This window comes from Henckelia pumila, chromosome 2 (assembly GCF_033568475.1).
Source record: "Henckelia pumila isolate YLH828 chromosome 2, ASM3356847v2, whole genome shotgun sequence".
NCBI lineage: Eukaryota > Viridiplantae > Streptophyta > Magnoliopsida > Lamiales > Gesneriaceae > Henckelia > Henckelia pumila.
In genome coordinates, this window is record NC_133121.1 from 5,101,178 (window position 1) to 5,124,986 (window position 23,809).

Genomic DNA, 23,809 nt, shown 5'->3' on the forward strand with positions numbered 1-23,809 from the left:
ACACTCTGTCTCCCTGCTCAAAATACAAAGACATGCGTCTAACATTTGCATATTTGGCTTGTCTATCTTGTGATGTCTTCATTCTATTTTGAATAAGTCTCAGTTTTTCTGTCATATCTTGGATCATATCCGGCCCAATATCAGGTGTCTCTGAAATATCATTCCAATAAAGAGGAGATCTGCACTTCTTTTCGTACAACGCTTTGAATGGAACCATCTTGATACCAGTCTGGTAGCTGTTATTGTATGAGAAATCCACAAGTGGTAATGAATCTTGCCAACTAGGGCCAAAGTCTAGCGCTACAGCTCTAAGAATATCCTCTAGTGTCTGGATAGTCCGCTCTGACTGTCCGTCAATCTGAGGATGATTTGAAGTACTCAGGTGCAATTGAGTACCTAGAGCTTGCTGCAAGCTGTGCCAAAAGTGCGATGTAAATCTAGGGTCTCGATCTAAAATGATAGATTTAGGAACACCATGTAATCTTACCCCTTCTCTGACATAAATCTCTGTCATCTTATCATGTCTGTATGTCATTATGTACGGAATAAAACATGCTGATTTCGTCAATCTATCAGTAACTATGATAGGTGTATTTTATACACTTAATTTATATATGATTTTAATTGTTAAATATTTGTTTCGAGCAGATTTATGTGGGTATTGTGTTGTTTTTGTGATTGTAAGAAATTAAGGAGATTTTGTGAATTATGGAATTTTGAGGAGAAAAATAAGAAGTTTAGAAGAAAAAGAAGAAAAGAAAAGAAAAGTAACGTACAGACAAAGAAGATGAATAGTGTTGGGCCATATTATTGGGCCAAAGATCAGCGCTTTCCATTAGCGCTCAAAGAAAAGCTATCGCTCAAGTTCTTGGGAAGGTGAGAAGGTTGAGAACAGAGGCTTATGCGCGGGCGCATGATTTCTGGAGCGGACGCGCGTCGCTAAATTCTGAACTTGGAAATTTTTATTCGGAAGGAAACTTCTATATTTTGTGGGCTTTTGAGTGGGCTTTGGGAGACGATATAAAAGGCAATTTTTCATCAGACTAAGGGGGAAGAGCCGCCACAATCTTTTACGCAGATATCAAAGAACAGAGATTGATTGTGATCGTGATTTTCCTGAGAAGATTTCTGGAGCTTAATCGTGAAGAACGAAGACGGAGTTTGATCGACCGGACACGGCGTCGACGACGGATTTGTTTCTTTTATCTTTTATTTAATTTTGAACATGTTTGGATTTATTATTTATTGTTTTCAGAATTTTATTATGAACTAATTTTTATAGTCTAGAGGTCGGATGGAACCTGGTGTAGACACTTTCTTGAATTCTTGATTTTATTGGATTGAATTTCTTCTAGATTAATTATTTTTTCTAGAATTGATTGTATTTTCAATTATCTGATCAATAATTGATTTGTAATATTTATTTGAAATCTGGCACTCGGGAGAGGAGATTTTTGAATAGGACCATTGGAAAATACACTGTTAATTGTTTATCTGACTCGGGAGAGCTTATAATTTTAACAGAGCTTTTAAAGAGAACATAGTTTTGAATTGATCACTGCAAGTAGATTCTTAATAGGGATATTGGAATTGAATTGTAGTTGATATATTTTATTCGGCACTCGGGAGAGGGAATAATACACGTAAGTGTTCTTGGCTATTAATTGATTGAAATTCATGAAGATTAATTAATTAGGATTGATTGTTGTTGAAACCAGGAGAAATCTATACCTCTAGACCATTTTCTCTGATTGATTATTCCTGAAAGTTGTTTGCGTGCTATCTAAAATCAACTGATTATTTATTTTAATTGCAAAATTCTTGATTATTGATTTTCTAGATAAAGTTTGGACTATTCTAATTACAAGCACTATTATTTTCATTTTACTCCCTGAGGGATCGATACTTGATTTTATCACTATATTAAAACTTGACACTCGTACGCTTGCGAGAAATTTTCACAACTAGTTTTTGGCGCCGTTGCCGGGGAGTAAATTTGATTATTTTTTTAGTCTTGTTACCAATTAGTCTAGATTTTAATTTAGAGTTTTTTATTTTATTTTTTTTAAGTTGCTAATTAATTTTATTCTTATTTTTAATTGCAGTCTATGCGACGATCTCAAAGTTCTAATTCTCTACTGTTTGATCCGGAGATCGAGCGTACTGCGCGTGCTTTAAGACGAGCTAGAAGAGAAGAACTTGAAAGAATGGCTGAACAAGAAGAAAACCAAGCTCCCCTAGTGCCTATTAGAGATCACTTCAGACCGACGATCCAGGCTCACTATTCTGGAATCGCTCGAGGAACTATCAATGCAAACAATTTTGAGCTGAAGCCTCCATTGATCAACATGGTTCAACATAACCAATTTAATGGGAGCGCCACTGCCGATCCTTATCTACACCTACGAACCTTTTTGGAGATAACCGATACGGTAAAAATTAATGGTGTGTATGAGGATACTATACGCTTACGCTTGTTTCCGTTTTCTCTCAGGGATCAAGCCAGAAGTTGGTTGCAATCACTGCCGCTTGGAAGCATCACTACTTGGGAGGTAATGGCAGAAAAATTTCTTGCAAAATATTTTCCACCTGCCAAAACCACTCAACTGAAGATCGAGATCAGCACCTTCCAGCAGATGGACACTGAATAGTTATACGAGGCGTGGGAAAGGTATAAAGAATTATTAAGACGTTGTCCTAACCACAATTTTGCAAATTGGGAACAGATTGAGTGGTTTTACAACGGACTGAATGCGCCTACGAGAATGAATGTGGACTCAGCGGCTGGAGGTACTATATTTGCGAAGGATCATGTTCAGGCTTATGATATGTTGGAGGAGATGACGGTCAATAGCTTCCAATGGCCATCTGAGCGTATAGGAGTCAAGAAGCCAGCTGGAGTGTATGCAGTGGATCCTCTCACGTCCATCACTACTCAATTATCTGCACTGACTACACAGGTAGCCTCTTTGAATAAAATTAATGTTGCAGATTCAACTGGAGTTGAAGGATCACCGGCTATAGAGCAAGTCCATTATATAAATCCAAATGGCTACCGAGGTTATGGAGCGTACAGAGGTAATCCTATTTCCAATACTTTTCACCCTAATTTTCGAAATCATGAAGATTTTTCTTATGCTAACAATACTAATAAGGGTGATGGTAAGTTGTCTTTGGAGGATGTGGTTAGTACCTTTGTGCAGGAATCAGGTAAGCGGATGGCAAGAACTGAGTCTCGACTTGACAGTTTGGAGACGCACATGACCAACATGGGTGCTGTGTTGCAATCCATGGAAACCAGCATAGGGTAGTTGGCGAACGCACTGAAGGACATCAACCGCGGCCAGTTCCCTAGCAATACTGAGGTAAATCCCAAGGAATAGTGCAATTCCATAGAGTTGAGAAGTGGAAAAGAAGTTGGAATTCAAGAACCTGCTGTTGAAGAGAAGAAATTTGAGGAAAAAGTTGAGGAGAAGGAGCCAAAACCGATGTATAAGCCTCCACTTCCCTACCCGCAGAGGTTCAAGAAGAAAGTATTGGACGAGCAATTCTCCAAATTCTTGGAGATTTTCAAGAAAATTCACATCAGCATTCCCTTTGCTGATGCTTTTGTAACACCCGATATTTTAAATACGTAAATCCACATGCATAATTAGGATAATTAATTATTTAAATTTTAGATTTATGGGTTAAATAATTATGTGAATAATTTGTGCATGATTTAATTTATTTTTAAGCATTTAACCCATAATTAGTGATTTTTATGATTTTTAGTATTTTAAATTATTTTATCGCGTAGACGGGACCGTGGACGGACGAGATGACAACTTTCCACCCAAATTACTTTATGAGTCTTTTTAGAGCCCTAAAATATTATTTTGAGTTTTATTATCTCAAAATTTTAAGTATTTAATTTTATATAATTTTAGGAGTCCATTTTATTCAAAATTAGCCAAAATATTGACTTTTTAGCATTTTTAAAATTTCCTTGAATTGTAATTTCGAGATTTTAAATTTAGTTATCAGATTTTAACTTATAATTAGGAGTTTAAGTTGTATATTTTATATTTAAAGTCCTTTTATCTATATTTAATTAACATATATTTTTAATTAACACAAAAATCAAAACCTAAGCTACCCAAAACCCTCTCAACCGATCACTCACTCCCATCAGCCGCCACCCTCACTAATCTTCATCTTCTTCAACCGAGCAAGCTCCAAGAAGAACACCATAGCCACACTTTTGAAGGTCCAAAGCTTGTCGTCGTCCCGTCGTCCCGAAATCGTCTCACGCTCATTTTCTCTTCGTTTTTCGGTGAAAGGCATGATTCTTTCCCTTCTTTTTCGTGCCATATCTGTTTTAGGCGTGTGTGTGTGTGAACATCAGATTTTCATTTAAAATTTTTCAGAAAACAAATCATGTTTGTGGTAGGCGCTCGGTTTTGATGGTTGTGATGGACATGCTCACGTTTTTTTATTCATCCATGCATGGTACGACTGCTGGTAGGGGTTCAGAAGGTGTGGTGCGTGGCCTGGACTCGAGTGGCTCGAGTGGTTCGAGCCAAATGAGCCCAGGAAACCACCATGTGCAGATCGGCCCCCTTAGTGGACAGATTAGGGTTTAGCGGAAGGGGTGAGTGTGCGGTCATGCAGGGCAGGTAGGGGCCTGGTGGGTGCACAGGTTAGGACCGGCAGGACCTTGGGAAGGTCCTGCCGGCGGCGGTCCGGCCAGTGGTGGCCGGACTGGGGCGGCAGCAGCCCTTGAAGGGCTGCTGCACGCAGCCGAGGGGATTTGAGAGAGGGGGGATCGGGTTGGGCTAAATTCTGGGCCTGGGTCGGGTCTGGGTGTCCGGGTTGGGTCAGTAGGGTAGTGGGTCGAGTTAAGTGGGTTCGGGTCCGGGTTTGGTGGGCCGGGCTCGAGTCTTTTTATTTTTAAAACATTTTATGAATTAATGGGTTTTTGGGCCAATTAAATTGAAATAAAATTATTTGGACTCCCAAATAATTTTATTTGGATTTTTAAAATTTTAATTAAGTTAGTCCATTAATTTTATGGGCTTTTGAGCCCATAAAAGTTATTGGGCCAGTCTTTGGGTTTTTGGGCCCATTGGGCCAGTCTAAGTTGTTATTGGGCCTAGAATGTTTTATGGGCTTTAGATTATTTACATTGGGCTTAGAACAATTTTATTGGGCTTAAGTATGTAAATGGGCCAGATTTAAGTAAATGGGCTTGAGTGTTAGGGCCAGCAGTCTAGGACCATCCATGAGAAAATTGCATGTGTCCTGATTATATATTTAATTATTTTTATGCATTGAAGTTATTTTAATACTTATATGTTAGTAAGAAATTTAAATTAAATATATATGAAGGACACACATTTTAATTAAGTACATGCATTCATGAAATAATTTTATGCATAATTAAATGTTTAAGGTTGAGCAATAATAAAATATTTTATGTTGGAAGTTGAAGTAGTGTGACAATTTAAGGGGGATTCGTCCCCATATGTGACCTATTGAAGGGCAGTTTACTGCCAATTTAAGAGGTGACTCGTCACCGCCACGTACGTTGGTTTCCACGCTGATCAGTATTTAATATATGATTTAAGGTTACACTACGGATACAACCATGCGATGTTAGAAAATTAATTGCTCAACAATGTTATGTATTATGTTATTTAAGTTTATTTAAGTTAAGTTATGTTATGTAATTTTTAAGCATGCTCATTCATGTATATGTATGTATTAGTATTTAATTGTTTTAAATTATTTTAAACCCTTGTTATGTTAGCATGTTGGGCCTCTAGGCTCACTACACTGGTATGGTGCAGGTGAGGACGTTGAGGATGATGTTGTACCCACCGGAGGCGAGGATGTATGAGCGGACATGCAGTGACCCCGTGACCGTGATAGATGTCTGAGTCACATGCATGTTTTATTTATGTCAGCATGTTACACATTTTATATTATTTTTCAGTAGTTGTGAGTATTGAATATTGTCAGTGCATGCAAATTTTAATCATTTTATTCCTGCAGTATTTTTTTTTAATTAAATGTTTGTCTCAGATGTTCATTTTATTTTAAAGAATGCATTTTTATTTAAGTATTTAATTGTTTATTTATTTATTTTAAATCTTTTTATTTTGTGCATATATGTATGGGCATATATGTACATATCTTATTTAGTAAGTATAAAAAAAAATTTCCGCATATTTATTTATTAATTATAGAGTTAGGGTCGTTTCAGTTGGTATCAGAGCACGGTCCTTGGAGGGGTCATTACTGCTATGCGAGCTCAGAAATCCACGCTACCGGTCTGTAAGTTTTAAGTGTTTATAGCATGATTTATTTTTTTTAGAATTTAAGTTAGCATTAATTTGAAACAACTTAGTTATACATGGCGATTTACGTAAAGAAATATGTGGTGGTGCAGAATGCCTCCGAGACCAGTTAACAGACGTGGGGGACCTCCACCTCCACCTCCACCTCCACCTCCACCTCCACCTCCGCAGAACCCTATTGCAGCATTGGAGCAGGCCAATGCAAATATGATGGCAGGGATTACTGCTCTGTTAGAGCAGCAGGCTACTCGTCCCAGGTTGTCCCACGAGGAGGACGTTGCTGAGAGGTTCCAGAAGAAGGGACCCAAGGAGTTTGTTGGTACCACCGATCCTTTGGTGGCGGAGGGATGGATTCGCTCTCTGGAGTCCATCTTTGCTTATATGGGGATCACAGACACCGACAGGGTGAACTGTGCGACGTACATGCTGCGGGTTGATGCAGCGCTCTAGTGGGAGGGTGCAGCCAGGGGAGTTCACCTTCCTACACTGACCTGGGCAGAGTTTAGGCGTATCTTCTACGCCAAGTACTTTACTGAGGATGTGCGCAGTCGCATGATCCGTGAGTTTATGAGTCTCCGTCAGGGGGACAAGGACGTGGTTGAGTATGTGAGGCTGTTCGAGAGGGGCTGTCACTTTGTGCCCTTGATTGCTGATAGTCCGCAGGAGAAGTTGAGGCAGTTTGTGGAGGGCCTGAAGGCTGATATCAGGCATGATGTTCGTATGGCAGACGTCTTTACTTATGAGTATGCAGTCAGTAGAGCCTTGCGTTCCGAGGAGGGTCGGAGAGAGATCCAGAGGGAGCAGCAGGGGAAGAGGCAGTTTCAGGCTGGGTATCAGCGACCATCTTCGCAGCCTCCTGCGAAGAAGCAGTATACAGGGCCGGCTAAGGGCCCGAATCAGCAGCAGAGGCCACAACAGCAGAGGCCGCAGCAGCAGAGGGGCGGGGCCCCTAATGCCATAGCTTATCCTACTTGCCCGAAGTGCCAGAAGATGCATTCGGGACCTTGTCTATTGGGAGCAGGAGTTTGCTACCACTGTAGGGAGCCAGGGCATCAGATAGCTAACTGCCCCAGGAAGAAGAACACCGCTGGTAGGGTGTTTGTGATGCAGGCTGAGGAGGTAGATCCAGACACCTCCTTGATCACCGGTATATCTTATCCCTAGCATTTTCCTTTGGTTAAAAATTTAGTCTTTAATTTGGAATTATTGTTATTTGGGTTATTTAACTGCATGTTAGAATAGGAAGCATGTTTTACTTGTGATTAGAATTAAGAATTTGTAGTGACTCGTTGGGGAAAATTTAGTAGTGGTATGAAACTGTTGGGAATTTTCTGCGTGCAGGGAGAATCCTAGTTGGAGGCAACTCCACGTTTGCGTTGCTAGATTCAGGGGCTACGCATTTGTTTATCTCCCTGGAGTTTATCAGGCGGGTAGGCATCACACCTGAGAGTAGTGACAGTGGGTATGATGTTACTATGCCGTCAGGGCAGATTATTTCTACCTCGAAGATTATTCGAGGACTGGAGTTAAAGCTGCAGGGACACTCCATTCGAGCAGATGTAGTAGTTTTGCCTTTGAGTGGATTCGATTTGATTTTGGGCATGGACTGATTGACAGTCAATGGAGCTTCGATTGATTTTCGTCGGAGATCAGTGTCAGTGAGACCTACAGTAGGCGACCCGTTCACTTTTCATGCATCTCAGAGCAGTGATATTCCTCAGGTGATATCTCATATTCAGGCGAGGAAGTTGTTGAGACGGGGTTGCCAGGGGTTTCTAGCGAGTATTGTCTCGACTTCAGAGCCATCTAGCAGATCATTATCAGAGATAGAGGTGGTTCGTGACTTTCCGGATGTCTTTCCGGAGGATGTTGTCGGAATTCCACCAGTGAGAGAGGTGGAGTTCAGCATCGACTTAGTGCCAGACACCGTGCCTATCTCTAAGGCACCTTACAGACTTGCTCCTACCGAGATAAAAGAGTTGAAGGAGCAGATTCAGGAGTTGTTAGAGAAAGGCTTTGTTCGTCCTAGCTTTTCTCCGTGGGGGGCTCCGGTGTTATTTGTGAAGAAGAAGGATGGCAGTATGAGACTGTGCATCAATTACCGAGAGCTCAACAGGGTCACAGTGAAGAACAAGTATCCACTGCCGAGGATAGAGGATTTATTTGACCAGTTGCAGGGAGCTTCAGTGTTCTCCAAGATCGATCTGCGATCTGGGTATCATCAGTTGCGTGTCAGGGATGCAGATGTGTCCAAGACTGCTTTCAGGACACGATATGGGCATTACGAGTTCTTAGTGATGCCATTTGGGATGACCAATGCTCCAGCGGTTTTCATGGATCTCATGAACCGAGTCTTTCAGCCGTATTTAGATCAGTTCATCATAGTCTTTATTGATGATATTTTGATCTATTCTAGGAGCATCGAGGAGCATAGACAGCATCTTCAGACGACCTTGCAGACTTTGAGGGAGCATCGGTTGTATGCCAAGTTTAGCAAGTGCGAGTTTTGGCTTGAGCAGGTGGAATTTCTTGGCCACATTATTTCGAGGGATGGGATTGCAGTTGATCAGTCTAAGGTTGAGGCAGTGCAGAATTGGGGTATTCCGAAGAATGCTTCAGAGATTCGCAGTTTCTTGGGTTTGGCAGGATATTATAGGAAGTTTATCAAGGGTTTTTCCTCTATTGCAGTACCCTTGACTTCCTTGACCAAGAAGAATGCGAAGTTTATCTGGAGTTCAGACTGTTAGAGGAGCTTCGATCAGCTGAAGGAAGCACTCACTACTGCACCAGTGTTAGCGATGACAGTACCACACGAGGAGTTAGTGGTGTACACCGACGCGTCTAAACTAGGTTTAGGCGCAGTGCTTATGCAGTGTGGTAAGGTTATTGCGTATGCGTCGAGACAGCTGAAGATTCATGAGCAGAATTATCCGATGCATGACTTGGAGTTGGCAGCAGTGGTTTTCGCTTTGAAAATCTGGAGGCACTATCTGTATGGCGAGAAGTGCAAGATTTTCACAGACCACAAGAGTCTCAAGTACTTCTTCACACAGAAGGAGTTGAACATGAGACAGCGCAGATGGTTGGAGTATGTGAAGGACTACGATTGTGACATTAGCTACCATCCGGGTAAAACTAATGTAGTGGCCGATGCTTTGAGTCGAAAGTCGTCAGTGGTATCATGTTTGACCCTACAGTTACCACTACAGAGCGAGATTCAGAGATTTGTCTTGGAGTGTTATCCGAGTGGTCGTGCACCGAGCTTGTCAGTGTTGACGGTGCAACCAGTTCTGCGAGATCGGATTAGGGAGGGACAGTCTACTGATAAGGAGTTGCAGCGATGGAGACAGAGACATGAGGCTAGAGGTAATCTCTTGTATACAGTGGAGGATGGTATCGTTCAGTACCGTGGTAGGATGTGGGTACCGAACGTCGATCAGTTGAGAGCTGAGATTTTAGCAGAGGCTCACATATCTCCGTACTCCATTCACCCCGGAAGTACGAAGATGTACAAAGATTTGCAGCTATTGTATTGGTGGCCCGGGATGAAGAGTGACATCAGGAGAGTGGTGTCAGAGTGCTTGACTTGTCAGCAAGTCAAGGCAAAGCATCAGCGTCCAGCAGGACTTCTTAGACCTCTTCCTATTCCGGAATGGAAATGGGAGAATATTACGATGGACTTTGTGGTTGGCTTACCGAGGAGTGCCAGAGGTTGCACAGCGATTTGGGTGATTGTAGATAGACTCACCAAGTCAGCTCATTTCTTGCCGGTGAGGACTACTTATACTTTGACACAGTATGCAGAGCTTTACATCAGAGAGATTGTTAGACTGCATGGCATACCAGTGTCTATTGTGTCAGACAGAGATCCGAGATTCACATCTGCGTTTTGGAAGAGTCTGCACACAGCTTTGGGGACGAGGCTTTTGTTCAGTACAACATTTCATCCCCAGACAGATGGTCAGTCTGAGAGGGTGATCCAGGTTCTCGAGGACCTTCTGAGAGCTTGTGTCATTGATTTTCGGGGCTCTTGGGAGACTAGACTGCCATTAGTGGAGTTTACCTATAACAAAAGTTTTCAGTCGTCTATAGGTATGGCTCCTTATGCAGCATTGTATGGGAGGAGATGCAGATCTCCTGTGCATTGGGATGAGGTTGGTGAGCGGATTTTGCTGGGTCCTGAGATTGTGTAGCAGACATATGACATTGTGACTCAGATTCGAGATAGGATGAGGACTGCTCAGAGTCGGCAGAAGAGTTATACAGATGCCAGACGACGAGATTTGGAGTTCGCTGTAGGTGATCACGTATTCCTGAAGGTGTCACCTATGAAGGGAGTAGTGCGTTTTGGCCGGAGAGGCAAGCTTAATCCGAGGTATATAGGGCCATTCGAGATCTTGGAGAGAGTTTGCACGTTGGCCTACCGTTTAGCTCTACCTCCAGGGCTAGCGGCAGTGCACAACGTTTTCCATGTATCCATGCTTCGGAGATATGTCTCCAACCCGTCGCATGTGTTGGATTTCGAACCCTTACAGTTGCCACCAGATCTAGTGTATGAGGAGAGGCCAGTGCGGATCTTGGCAAGGGAGGAGCGGAGGCTTAGGATGCGGGTCATACCGATGGTCAGAGTCCAGTGGCTGAATCACTCAGAGGAGGAAGCTACTTGGGAGACCGAGGCAGACATGAGGACTCGCTACCCGGAGTTGTTCGGGTAAGTACTTTAAATTTCGAGGACGAAATACAATTTAAGGGGGGGAGAATTGTAACACCCGATATTTTAAATACGTAAATCCGCATGCATAATTAGGATAATTAATTATTTAAATTTTAGATTTATGGGTTAAATAATTATGTGAATAATTTGTACATGATTTAATTTATTTTTAAGCATTTAACCCATAATTAGTGATTTTTATGATTTTTAGTATTTTAAATTATTTTATCGCGTAGACGGGACCGTGGACGGACGAGATGACAACTTTCCACCCAAATTACTTTATGAGTCTTTTTAGAGCCCTAAAATATTATTTTGAGTTTTATTATCTCAAAATTTTAAGTATTTAATTTTATATAATTTTAGGAGTCCATTTTATTCAAAATTTGCCAAAATATTGACTTTTTAGTATTTTTAAAATTTCCTTGAATTGTAATTTCGAGATTTTAAATTTAGTTATCAGATTTTAACTTATAATTAGGAGTTTAAGTTGTATATTTTATATTTAAAATCCTTTTATCTATATTTAATTAACCTATATTTTTAATTAACACAAAAATCAAAACCTAAGCTACCCAAAACCCTCTCAACCAATCACTCACCCCCATCAGCCGCCACCCTCACTAATCTTCATCTTCTTCGATCGAGCAAGCTCCAAGAAGAACACCATAGCCACACTTTTGAAGGTCCAAAGCTTGTCGTCGTCCCGTCGTCCCGAAATCGTCTCACGCTCGTTTTCTCTTCGTTTTTCGGTGAAAGGCATGATTCTTTCCCTTCTTTTTCGTGCCATATCTGTTTTAGGCGTGTGTGTGTGTGAACATCAGATTTTCATTTAAAATTTTTCAGAAAACAAATCAAGTTTGTGGTAGGCGCTCGGTTTTGATGGTTGTGATGGACATGCTTACGTTTTTTTATTCATCCATGCATGGTACGACTGATGGTAGGGGTTCAGAAGGCGTGGTGCATGGCCTGGACTCGAGTGGCTCGAGTGGTTCGAGCCAAACGAGCCCAGGAAACCACCATGTGCTGATCGGCCCCCTTAGTAGACAGATTAGGGTTTAGCGGAAGGGGTGAGTGTGCGGTCATGCAGGGCAGGTAGGGGCCTGGTGGGTGCACAGGTTAGGACCGGCAGGACCTTGGGAAGGTCCTGCCGGCGGCGGTCCGGCCAGTGGTGGCCGGACTGGTGCGGCAGCAGCCCTTGAAGGGCTGCTGCACGCAGCCGAGGGGATTTGAGAGAGGGGGGATCGGGTTGGGCTAAATTCTGGGCCTGGGTCGGGTCTGGGTGTCCGGGTCGGGTCAGTAGGGTAGTGGGTCGAGTTAAGTGGGTTCGGGTCTGGGTTTGGTGGGCCGAGCTCGAGTCTTTTTATTTTTAAAACATTTTATGAATTAATGGGTTTTTGGGCCAATTAAATTGAAATAAAATTATTTGGACTCCCAAATAATTTTATTTGGATTTTTAAAATTTTAATTAATTTAGTCCATTAATTTTATGGGCTTTTGAGCCCATAAAAGTTATTGGGCCAGTCTTTGGGTTTTTGGGCCCATTGGGCCAGTCTAAGTTGTTATTGGGCCTAGAATGTTTTATGGGCTTTAGATTATTTACATTGGGCTTAGAACAATTTTATTGGGCTTAAGTATGTAAATGGGCCAGATTTAATTAAATGGGCTTGAGTGTTAGGGCCAGCAGTCCATGACCATCCATGAGAAAATTGCATGTGTCCTGATTATATATTTAATTATTTTTATGCATTGAAGTTATTTTAATACTTATATGTTAGTAAGAAATTTAAATTAAATATATATGAAGGACACACATTTTAATTAAGTACACGCATTCATGAAATAATTTTATGCATAATTAAATGTTTAAGGTTGAGCAATAATAAAATATTTTATGTTGGAAGTTGAAGTAGTGTGACAATTTAAGGGGGATTCGTCCCCATATGTGACCTATTGAAGGGCAGTTTACTGCCAATTTAAGAGGTGACTCGTCACCGCCACGTACGTTGGTTTCTACGCTGATCAGTATTTAATGTATGATTTAAGGTTACAATACGGATACAACCATGCGATGTTAGAAAATTAATTGCTCAACAATGTTATGTATTATGTTATTTAAGTTTATTTAAGTTAAGTTATGTTATGTAATTTTTAAGCATGCTCATTCATGTATATGTATGTATTAGTATTTAATTGTTTTAAATTATTTTAAACCCTTGTTATGTTAGCATGTTGGGCCTCTAGGCTCACTACACTGGTATGGTGCAGGTGAGGACGTTGAGGATGATGTTGTACCCACCGGAGGCGAGGATGTATGAGCGGACATGCAGTGACCCCGTGACCGTGATAGATGTCTGAGTCACATGCATGTTTTATTTATGTCAGCATGTTACACATTTTATATTATTTTTCAGTAGTTGTGAGTATTGAATATTGTCAGTGCATGCAAATTTTAATCATTTTATTCCTGCAGTATTTTTTTTTAATTAAATGTTTGTCTCAGATGTTCATTTTATTTTAAAGAATGCATTTTTATTTAAGTATTTAATTGTTTATTTATTTATTTATTTATTTTAAATCTTTTTATTTTGTTCATATATGTATGGGCATATATGTACATATCTTATTTAGTAAGTATAAAAAAAGAGGAATGAGTTTGAGAGAGCATAGTGCGTCGGCGTTAATTGAAGCTAAGAGAAGAGGTTGGGAGACATTTGTGAGGAGTCCACCAGATGCTGTTATATCATTGATTCATGAGTTTTATGCAAATTTGATGGTCAAAGACGTGAATCTGAAAGTTCGAGTTCGTGGGAAATTGGTGCCTTTTGATAAGAGTATAATTAACAGCCTTTATGAAATGCCAGATTTGGACATTGCAGATGATGAGTATGCGGTATTCAAGAATCAGTCATATCCAGATAACATTGTACTTCAGACCTTGTGTGAGGATGGGGCGGAATGGAAGAAGAATGCGAAGGATGAAGTTGTTACATTTCCATCCATATTTCTTCGACGAGAAGCGAATAATTGGCATGAGTTTGTGGCTGCCAGGATGTTGCCATCTGGGCATACATCCGATGTGACTAAGGTTAGAGCTGGACTGGTGTACTGCATTGTGACAGGGAAATCCGTTGATGTTGGGAGAGTAATTCATGAGTCTATTATTGCTGCAGTTAGGGGTTCCTCGACTATCAGTTTACCCCACTCATCCTTGATTACTCAACTTTGCCGGTTAGCCGGTGTTGTGTGGGATGATACGGAGCAGATTCTTCCAATTCGAGGTCCTATAAGAATTACTGGTGCATTGAGACGAGACAAGAAGAAGAAAGCAGCCAGTACTTCTGAACAGGCAGCTGAACCACCGCAACCCTCGGAGCCACTACCACACTTTGAGCCAGCACCTGCCCATTTGGAAGGACCCATGTCATTACCGACGCATCTGGCCACTGAGTATTCTACTCGTGATGATTCTACGGCCGTGCTTTCTCAGATGAAGAAGCAGTGGAAGATGATGCGAGCACATATGACATATATGCATGACTTCACTGCCGCTCTTGCCCAGAATTATCCGCCCACTGTTGTGCCTTATCCAGCTCCTCCGCAGTGGTCTTCTGATGATACTGCTGCTGCTGCACCTTCGTTCCATGGAGATGATGATGATGACGCCGAGTCCTGATGCTCGGTGTCGAAGGTATGAGTCCCTTGTTCTTTTTATTGTTTTTAATCATTAGGGACAATGATTACATTAAGTTTGGGGGGAGAATTAGTTTTTGATTTAGTGATTTAGTTGTTTGGTTGATAGTTGAGTAGTTGAATTTTATTGTGTGCTTTATAGATAAAATTTTTAATTGTTGTTTTTGTTGAGTTGAGTTGAATTGAGTTGAGAAAGAAATGGATGCATGGCTGATGAAAATATTTTTGTGCTATAACTGAAATCCATGATTGTCTACCTATCTGACAAATATTTTTGAAAAAATGGAACCAATTAGATGAACAATTTCCTATATACTCTGTGATTAATGCTTGAATCTGATTTTTGAGACATACAGACATAGATATGATTGAGGCATTGTTTGAAATTTTTGGGCCTAATTTTCATTGAATTTATCCTTAGTTGCCCATTTGAGCTACACGTATATTAGTACATTGAGGTACAAAATTCTGAATTTTTTGTGAAAATCATCTTTAACTGCTGATGATTATTCTTTTTCTGCACTGATTGAATTTGTATGATTTAATTGTGGATTGAGACTTGTCTAGAACTAGCTCGAACACTCTTCGAGGCGAAATACGGGCAAAACTGAGATTAGGAATGATTTAGGCGATTTTCCTGAATTCGTTCGAGCCTTTCAAGCTACCTATTACTATTTTATCCCTAGTACCTTGTTTGAGCTTTATTGAAAATCGAATGGCATGCGTGTAAACGTGTGATTAAGCCCCCATTCGTGATTATTTCAAGGTCCTACATTGACTAGCTGAATAGCCTATACACTATTTCCTACCTTTAAGGGAGTAATTTGAATGCTAAAATGTTGTATGCTCCTAGTGTTATTTGTGAGAAAAAGGATTGGTGTGGTGGATGAATTGAAAAGATGAAAAAAAAAAGGTAGTAGAAAAAAGAGTTGAAAAATGTGGTTGAAAAAGTTGTGAAAGAAAGAAAAAAAAAATTCTAAAAAGAAGAGTTGTGAAAAAGTTGAGAAATGAAGTGAAAGAAAAATAAGTATGAAATTGTGAATGAAAATGAGTTGAGATTAGATTGAGCATAAATATAAATTACTCCTTATTTTGAATTCTTATCTTTCATTTGTAGCCGTGAGCCAGACCTTACACTATAAGCTGAATAAGTCCTATTGACCGAGTCTCAGTTGCCCAATATACTAGTGGAGAAGAGTTGCGAGAATTTAGCATATGGACTGTTGATTGATGCTTTTAATGATTATGAATTTTGATCGAAACACGCACACACTATTATTCGTTGCATTTACCTGATTGCGAGCGTTTTTGATAATTATCCTATTTTTGATCCCTTGCTACCTTGAAAAGACCTCATGATCTATGAATGTTTGAATTAAATTTGGAGAATGGTGTTTTGAACTTGAGTTGCGGAGATTGTGAGTTTATGCGGTAATTATTTTGTGATTGGCTAAAACTTTTAAGTGTTAGTTGGGTGTGATATGATTGGATTTGATATTTTTGAAATCATTGTTGAGGCCATTGTTCCATAATATTTCTTGACTATTTTTGTGGGTTTGATAGAATGAGTTGTTGGAATTTAATAGTTTTGCTCGGGACTAGCAAAAGTCTAAGTTTGGGGGTATTTGATAAGTGTATCTTATACACTTAATTTATATATGATTTTAATTGTTAAATATTTGTTTCGAGCAGATTTATGTGGGTATTGTGTTGTTTTTGTGATTGTAGGAAATTAAGGAGATTTTGTGAATTATGAAATTTTGAGGAGAAAAATAAGAAGTTTAAAAGAGAAAGAAGAAAAGAAAAGAAAAAAAACGTACAGACAAAGAAGATGAATAGTGTTGGGCCATATTATTGGGCCAAAGATCAGCGCTTTTCATTAGCGCTCAAAGAAGAGCTATCGCTCAAGTTCTTGGGAAGGTGAGAAGGTTGAGAACAGAGGCTTATGCGCGGGCGCATGATTTCTGGAGCGGACGCGCGTCGCTAAATTCTGAACTTGGAAATTTTTATTCGGAAGGAAACTTCTATATTTGTGGGCTTTTGAGTGGGCTTTGGGAGACGATATAAAAGGCAATTTTTCATCAGACTAAGGGGGAAGAGCCGCCACAATCTTTTACGCAGATATCAGAGAACAGAGATTGATTGTGATTGTGATTTTCCTGAGAAGATTTTTGGAGCTTAATCGTGAAGAACGAAGATGGAGTTTGATCGACCGGACAAGGCGTCGACGACGGATTTGTTTCTTTTATCTTTTATTTAATTTTGAACATGTTTGGATTTATTATTTATTTTTTTCAAAATTTTATTATGAACTAATTTTTATAGTCTAGAGGTCGGATGGAACCTGGTGTAGACACTTTCTTGAATTCTTGATTTTCTTGGATTGAATTTCTTCTAGATTAATTGTTTTTTCTAGAATTGATTGTCTTTTCAATTATCTGATCAATAATTGATTTGTAATATTTATTTGAAATCTGGCACTCGGGAGAGGAGATTTTGAATAGGACCATTGGAAAATACACTGTTAATTGTTTATCTGACTCGGGAGAGATTATAATTTTAACAGAGCTTTTAAAGAGAACATAGTTTTGAATTGATCACTGCAAGTAGATTCTTAATAGGGATATTGGAATTGAATTGTAGTTGATATATTTTATTCGGCACTCGGGAGAGGAAATAATACACGTAAGTGTTCTTGGCTATTAATAGATTGAAATTCATGAAGATTAATTAATTAGGATTGATTGTTGTTGAAACCAGGTGAAATCTATACCTGTAGACCATTTTCTCTGATTGATTATTCCTGAAAGTTGTTTGCGTGCTATCTAAAATCAACTGATTATTTATTGCAAAATTTTTGATTATTGATTTTTTAGATAAAGTTTGGACTATTCTAATTACAAGCACTATTATTTTCATTTTACTCCCTGAGGGATCGATACTTGATTTTATCACTATATTAAAACTTGACACTCGTACGCTTGCGAGGAATTTTCACAACAAACTACCCAAACAACATCACAACCTCTAGATGAACATGGTAGCTTCGTAACGAAATCCATTGATATATGATCCCACTTCCATTCTGAAACAGGTAAGCTATGCAATAAACCACCTAGTTTTTTTCTTTTGGCCTTTACCTGCTGGCAATTCATACAATGTGATACAAATCCTGTAACATCAGATTTCATCTGCTTCCACCAATACTGATTTTTCAAATCATTGTACATTTTTTTGCCACCCGAATGAATATTGTATTTGCTGCAGTGAGCTTCTTTCAATATCTGTTGTTTCAAATCTGAAACATCTGGAACAACAAGTCTGTTATTCCCATATAAAACACTATATACACTAACCTTGTATTCAGACTGATGCCCTGATCTGACCATGTCAACGAACTTCTGAATACTCTGATAATTTCTCTGTGCTTCTTTGATTCTGACTAGCAAGTCTGGCTCAGCTTGAATCGTACAAATTCGAATAAGCTTCATAACTGTTTCAAATACCAATCCATAAACACAACAATATTCTACCAATTTAGCGACACCTAACGTAGATAAGGATAAAGCACATATCTTTATACTCAAGGCATCTGCAGTTGCATTGGACTTTTTTGGATAATATTTGATCTCACAGTCAAAATCTTTCAACAAATCTAGCCATCTTCGTTGCCTCATATTCAGTTAAAACTATGAAAACAAATATTTCAAGCTTTTACGGTCAGAATAAATCTCAAATTTCTCATCGTATAGATAATGTCGCCATATCTTCAATGCAAATACGATGGCTGCAAGTTCCAAATCATGGATAGGATATCTGGTCTCGTGTGGCTTTAGTTTTCTTGAGTCATAAGCAATGACATGCCCTCGCTGCATAAGCACACAACCTAATCCCATGTGAGAAGCATCAAAATATACAATAAAATCACCAGTACCTGAAGAAATAGTCAAAGACTGGTGCACTCGTCAATCTCTTCTTCAGTTCAATGAAACTGGCTTCACATGCTTCAGTCCAGACATACGGTGCATTTTTCTGAGTCAGCTGAATAATATTCTTGACAATGCTGGAGAAGTCTTTGGTAAACCTACGATAATAACCGGCTAACCCCATAAAACACCGTATTTATGGTACAAACATAGGTCTAGGCCAACTGATAACTGCTTCAAATTTGCTAGGATCAACAAAAATCCCATCTCCGGATATAATATGCCCAAGGAAGACCACTTTCTTCAAACAGAATTCACACTTTGACAATTTGACATACAACTTTTTTTGTTCTCAAAGTCTTTAAAATGATTCTCAGATGCTCGACATGATCACAAAGATTCTTAGAATAAATTAGAATATCGTCAATAAAGATAATAACAAAGTCATCAAGATATTTCTGAAATATTCTATTCATAAGGCCCATAAATACTGTTGGAACATTCGTTAGACCAAACGGCATAACAATAAACTCAAAATGAACATACCTTGTTTGAAAGCAGTCTTTGGTATATCTTCATTTCGAACTCTTAACTGATGATACCCGGATCTCAAATCAATTTTGGAATACACTGATGAACCCTGCAACTGGTCAAACTAATCATCTATTCTAGGTAATGGATATTTATTCTTTACCGTTGCCTTGTTCAGTTGCCGGTAGTCAATGCAAAGTCTCATTGATCCATCTTTCTTCCGTACAAATAGCACCGGAGCGCCCCAGAGTGACACACTCGGTCTAATGTACCCTTTGGCTAAGAGATCCTCAAGCTGTTCTTTTAAGTCTTTCAATTCAATTGGTGCCATTCTGTAAGGTGCAATAGAAATCGGTGATGTACCTAACATCAATTCAATACTGAAGTCTATATCCCGAGCTGGAGGTAATCCCAAAATTTTATCTGGGAAGACATCGGAAAATTCACTAACCACTGGCAAGTCAGCCAATTCTGAGCTAGTTTTCAGCACATCTACTGAATAAACAAGAAATTTCTCTGCTTCTTTCTGCAATAAACGAGTCATAGATAGAACTGATATCAAAGGAATTCGAGATCTCGAACCCTTACCATAGAATTTCCATTCCTCTGCCATTTCTGGTCTGAATCTCACAATCTTCTGAAAACAGTCTACGGTACCCCTGTACTTGGTTAACATATCGATACCAATAATGCAATAAATATGAAAACCCAAGCACAATACCATCTATCTCTATCACATTATCTTCATACTGTAGTATACAATTTTTGATAGATTTCACTGATACTATACCGCTCCCCAAAGGTGAAGATATATATATACTACAACAGTTAATGACTCAACAGGCAATGCATGTAATGCAACAAATTTTTTAGATATAAATGTATGAGATGCACTTGTATCTACTAGCACATAAGCAGGATAACCACAAAGAGTATGGTTACCTGCTATCACATCGTCAGGTGCTGGCTGAGCCTGCTCTTCAGTCAAGGCAAAGACTTGAGCCTGTTATCTCGGAGGTTGATTTGTTGCTTGGCTACCTCCTGCTCTATTCTGTTGCTGAGGCTGTGGCTGGAAGGAGTGAACAGAAATGCTTGCCTTTTAGGCTGAGCCACTGATCGTGATGACCCTGCACCTTGAGACCTCACAGAACCACGCTGTGGACATACTTTAGCAAAAGGTCCTGGCTGATGACATATATTTCAATTCCCAGACACACCTCTGCACTGATCACTGGGATGTCTCCCTCCACATTTGGTACAATACATTCTTGTATAACATGAACCCTGACCAGCACTGCTCTGTCTTGGCCCATGGGAACTCGATGAATTATTTCCCGACTTCTTAAAATGATTTCCTCTTGGCCTCAGAAAATCTTTCTTTCCACTACTGCTGCTACCTCCCTCAAATCTGGGGGATGGTTGCTGAAATTGCGGTGACGGTTGCGGTTGCGGTTGTTGTTGAGATTGTGAAACAAACGATGCTCCTCTCTGTTTAATCAAACCAGCCTATGCTCCCTTTGCGCTATCAAGTGCATCAGCAAAGTTTTTCGGCCTCCCAAAATTCACAAGGGTAAATACATCTGGATTCAGTCCATTGATGAACTGATCAACTTTAGCCTCTTCATTCTCAACAACATGTGGAGAAAACTTCAACAATGAAGAGAACTTGGCCACATACTCTTCTATATTTAGATTACCCTGTTTCAGATTTTCAAACTCTGCACCTTTTTCTTTTCTATATGACACTGGAAAGAAACGTTGATAAAATTCAGTTTTAAAGATCTTCCAGGTAATAGTCGTACCTCGGCTTTCAAGAGCTCTCTTGATTGTGATCCACCAACTCTTTGCAACATCATGCAATTGGTGCCCAATCACTCTGATACGTCTGTCATCTCTGTAATCCAGGGAATCAAACATCTCGATATCCTCTAACCAACATTCACATTCGAATGAGTTCTCGGTTACTTTCAGAGTAGGTGGCTTGAAGGATTGAAACCTCTTCATCAAGGTTTCCATAGGCGTTGCTGTAACATCCATCATATCGTTAGATGTACTACCTTGTTCTGGTCTAGGAGCTTCTGCAGCTGGTGGCACATTTGTCTGTTCTGGCTGTGGAACGTCCACTATTTGTCTAGTAATCGGTGCTTGACAAGGAGGCATATCTGATATTCAAAAGAGTTAGCACACATACATATCGATTTATCAGACACAACCATTCTGTTTCAGTCCCCATCTGATTAACATATTCATGCCTTCTCTAGGTATCAAGTTCTGATCCAAAAACCGGTAAACACATATTCTTAAAGCAGTAAAGCATGCTTATAAAATTAATACACATAATCATGTGATCAATTTAATTTGACACAATAAGTCATGCTAGCATAAATCATTCAATCAAGAGGACTCGATTTACCCCGCTCGCTTATTTATAATCATTCCAAAACTTACGCTCTGATACCACCTATTGTGGGGACCTCGGTTGCTACTCTAATATTAAGGGCAATGAAAAAATAATCACTCTTAATTAACTAGACATGAATTCAAAAAAAATATATATTTTTTCCAAATGGGGGTGAGCTCGAGCCGCAACTATTTGCAGCTTGAGCGCTCCCTCCCGCTGAGCAAAACAGAAGCTCAAAACAGGGTGCGCTCGGGCTGTAAAATAATGCAGCTCAGGCGCCCTCTCATATTTTGCTGGGCAAAAACCAAGGTTCAAAGCTGAGCTCGAGATGTAGAATATGGAAGCGCAAGTGCTCTCTGCTCCAGCCCCAAAAATCTTGAATAACAACCTTCAAAACTTGCCTAGAACTCAAAGCCCTTATTCTTGTATGTCAAGATATCATTTAATCAAACATACACATGCTTTCATGAATCTAAAAGATATATATATATATATATATATATATATATATATATAGAAACTCAAGCAAACATAATCCATGTATTTTTTACAATCATCTAGTAATTGAAATACATTAAAAGGCCAAACTAATTCAAGTGCTTAACACGGATTCTTGCAAATAAAATACACTACACAACTAAGCATGCTTGTCCAACATTCAAGGAGCCAAACATCTGCTAACCCGAGTCCACACATCTAATCTCGATCTCGTTCTTTCATGGGTGTCCCTGACTCGTTCCTGCCCTACCTATTGCCATGCACACATACAAACAAAGCAATAGCCGGATTTCTCTGGTGAGAATATAATCCCATTATAAAACAACATAAACATGCATAGTGTAACGCCCTGTTTTTATCTTAAATGAGTTTATTTGAGTTAATCAGATATTGCAGAGTTCAAGAGCCGACTTGATTTTGATCAGGGTCCATTTTGAAAATTTTGGAAATTTCAAGGACTAAAGTGCAAATTTTGAGTTTATTATATTATCTACTCCTTTCTTGACTTGTCTAAGTCTTCATCTTCTTCCTCCTTGCACGCTATCTCCATTGAAGCCGATTCCTTTTGTTTTCAAGCTTTGGGATTTCAATCCGAGCTCGATCCGTCCGTTGGAATTTATTTCTGAAGGCAGATTAGCGATCACTGCAGCGAGAGCTCCGTTATATCGTAAGTTTTCTACGATCAGATACATTATAGTTTTTGGATTTTGTTAGAATCGATTGAGATTTGAGTATGTTGTTCTTGGAGGAGTTTTGGTTGTTTATTATCTGTCAGTTTTGAAATAGAGCGACGTTCGGATTTTTTTGATTTTTGGAATCTATTTTTGAAAGTTGAGATTTGAGATTGGTTGGTTTTGAGCTTTTGTTGTTGTATTAGCATTGATTCTACAAAAACTCTTTTAGTTCAATCATGGAGTAGAGCTAAACACAATCATTTGCATCTTTGACCAATGTCTTTTCATTTTGTTCATGGTTTCTTGAATTTAACTCTCATGCACACACAATTCATACTTTTTCCAACCTCACAAATATTCTGCATCCCACCGCCACCAAACAAGAAACTAAAACAAGAAAGCTAAAAAAAAAAAAACAAAAGAAACACACAAAAAAAAAACACCAAAAATTAAAAAGAAAATCAGGAGCAACTTCAGCAATTAAGAATAAAAAACAGCAAACTCCCCCCAAACTAGGTACAAGCATTGTCCTCAATGATTTGAAAAAGAAATAAATAGGACATTTACCTCAAACGACAACCGTCAGTGGTCGCCGCTCTCGTCACCATCAGCACCATGGTCGGGCCCCGACCCACCAAAGGTAGGTGGCCACTGAGGATAGGGAGGGAATGGGTAAGATGAGCTTGAAGCCTGAGGAAAGTGGTGGCTCAATGCACCAGTGAATCCCATCATATAGTCCATGAAAACTTCATTTCTCTGTTGAAAGTGATGGAATTCTTGACGGTGTTGGCGCAGATCCTCCTCAATAGATGTAACCCACGCTTCCAAAGAAGGCGACGTCTTAGACTGTGATGCAGCAGCTCGACTAGCAGCAGCTCGAGCATTGAAAGATCTTCTAGCGGCACGTTCTCTTAGTTCACTTTCATATGGAAGTCGAGACAAAGAAGAACCACCAGGTATGAGGGCCGTGGGCTTCAACAATTCTTCCGTTGAGCTCCAATCCACGCCAACAGCTTCACACAAATCCGTAA

The 23,809-nt window shown here is 39.6% G+C and overlaps 1 protein-coding gene across 1 annotated transcript; it reads right to left on the bottom strand.

Moving 5' to 3' along the window:
• Positions 1–20,711: 20,711 nt before the first annotated feature.
• On the bottom strand, positions 20,712–21,365 carry LOC140884810 (uncharacterized). Its single transcript, XM_073291673.1, has 2 exons — positions 21,008–21,365; positions 20,712–20,950 (listed from the first exon to the last, which is right to left on the bottom strand). The coding sequence occupies exons 1-2, from the start codon at positions 21,363–21,365 to the stop codon at positions 20,712–20,714; spliced, it is 597 nt and encodes a 198-aa protein (XP_073147774.1).
• Between the last annotated feature and the right edge of the window lie 2,444 nt (positions 21,366–23,809).

What these genes read in the sequence shown, in the direction of transcription:
- LOC140884810 (XM_073291673.1), bottom strand. Translation starts at nt 21,365, where the DNA reads ATGCCTCCTTGTCAAGCACCGATTACTAGACAAATAGTGGACGTTCCA. An exon ending in GAGAGCTCTTGAAAGCCGAG is followed by an intron (nt 20,951 to 21,007) that starts GTACGACTATTA and finishes GTTTCTTTCCAG; the next exon opens with TGTCATATAGAAAAGAAAAA.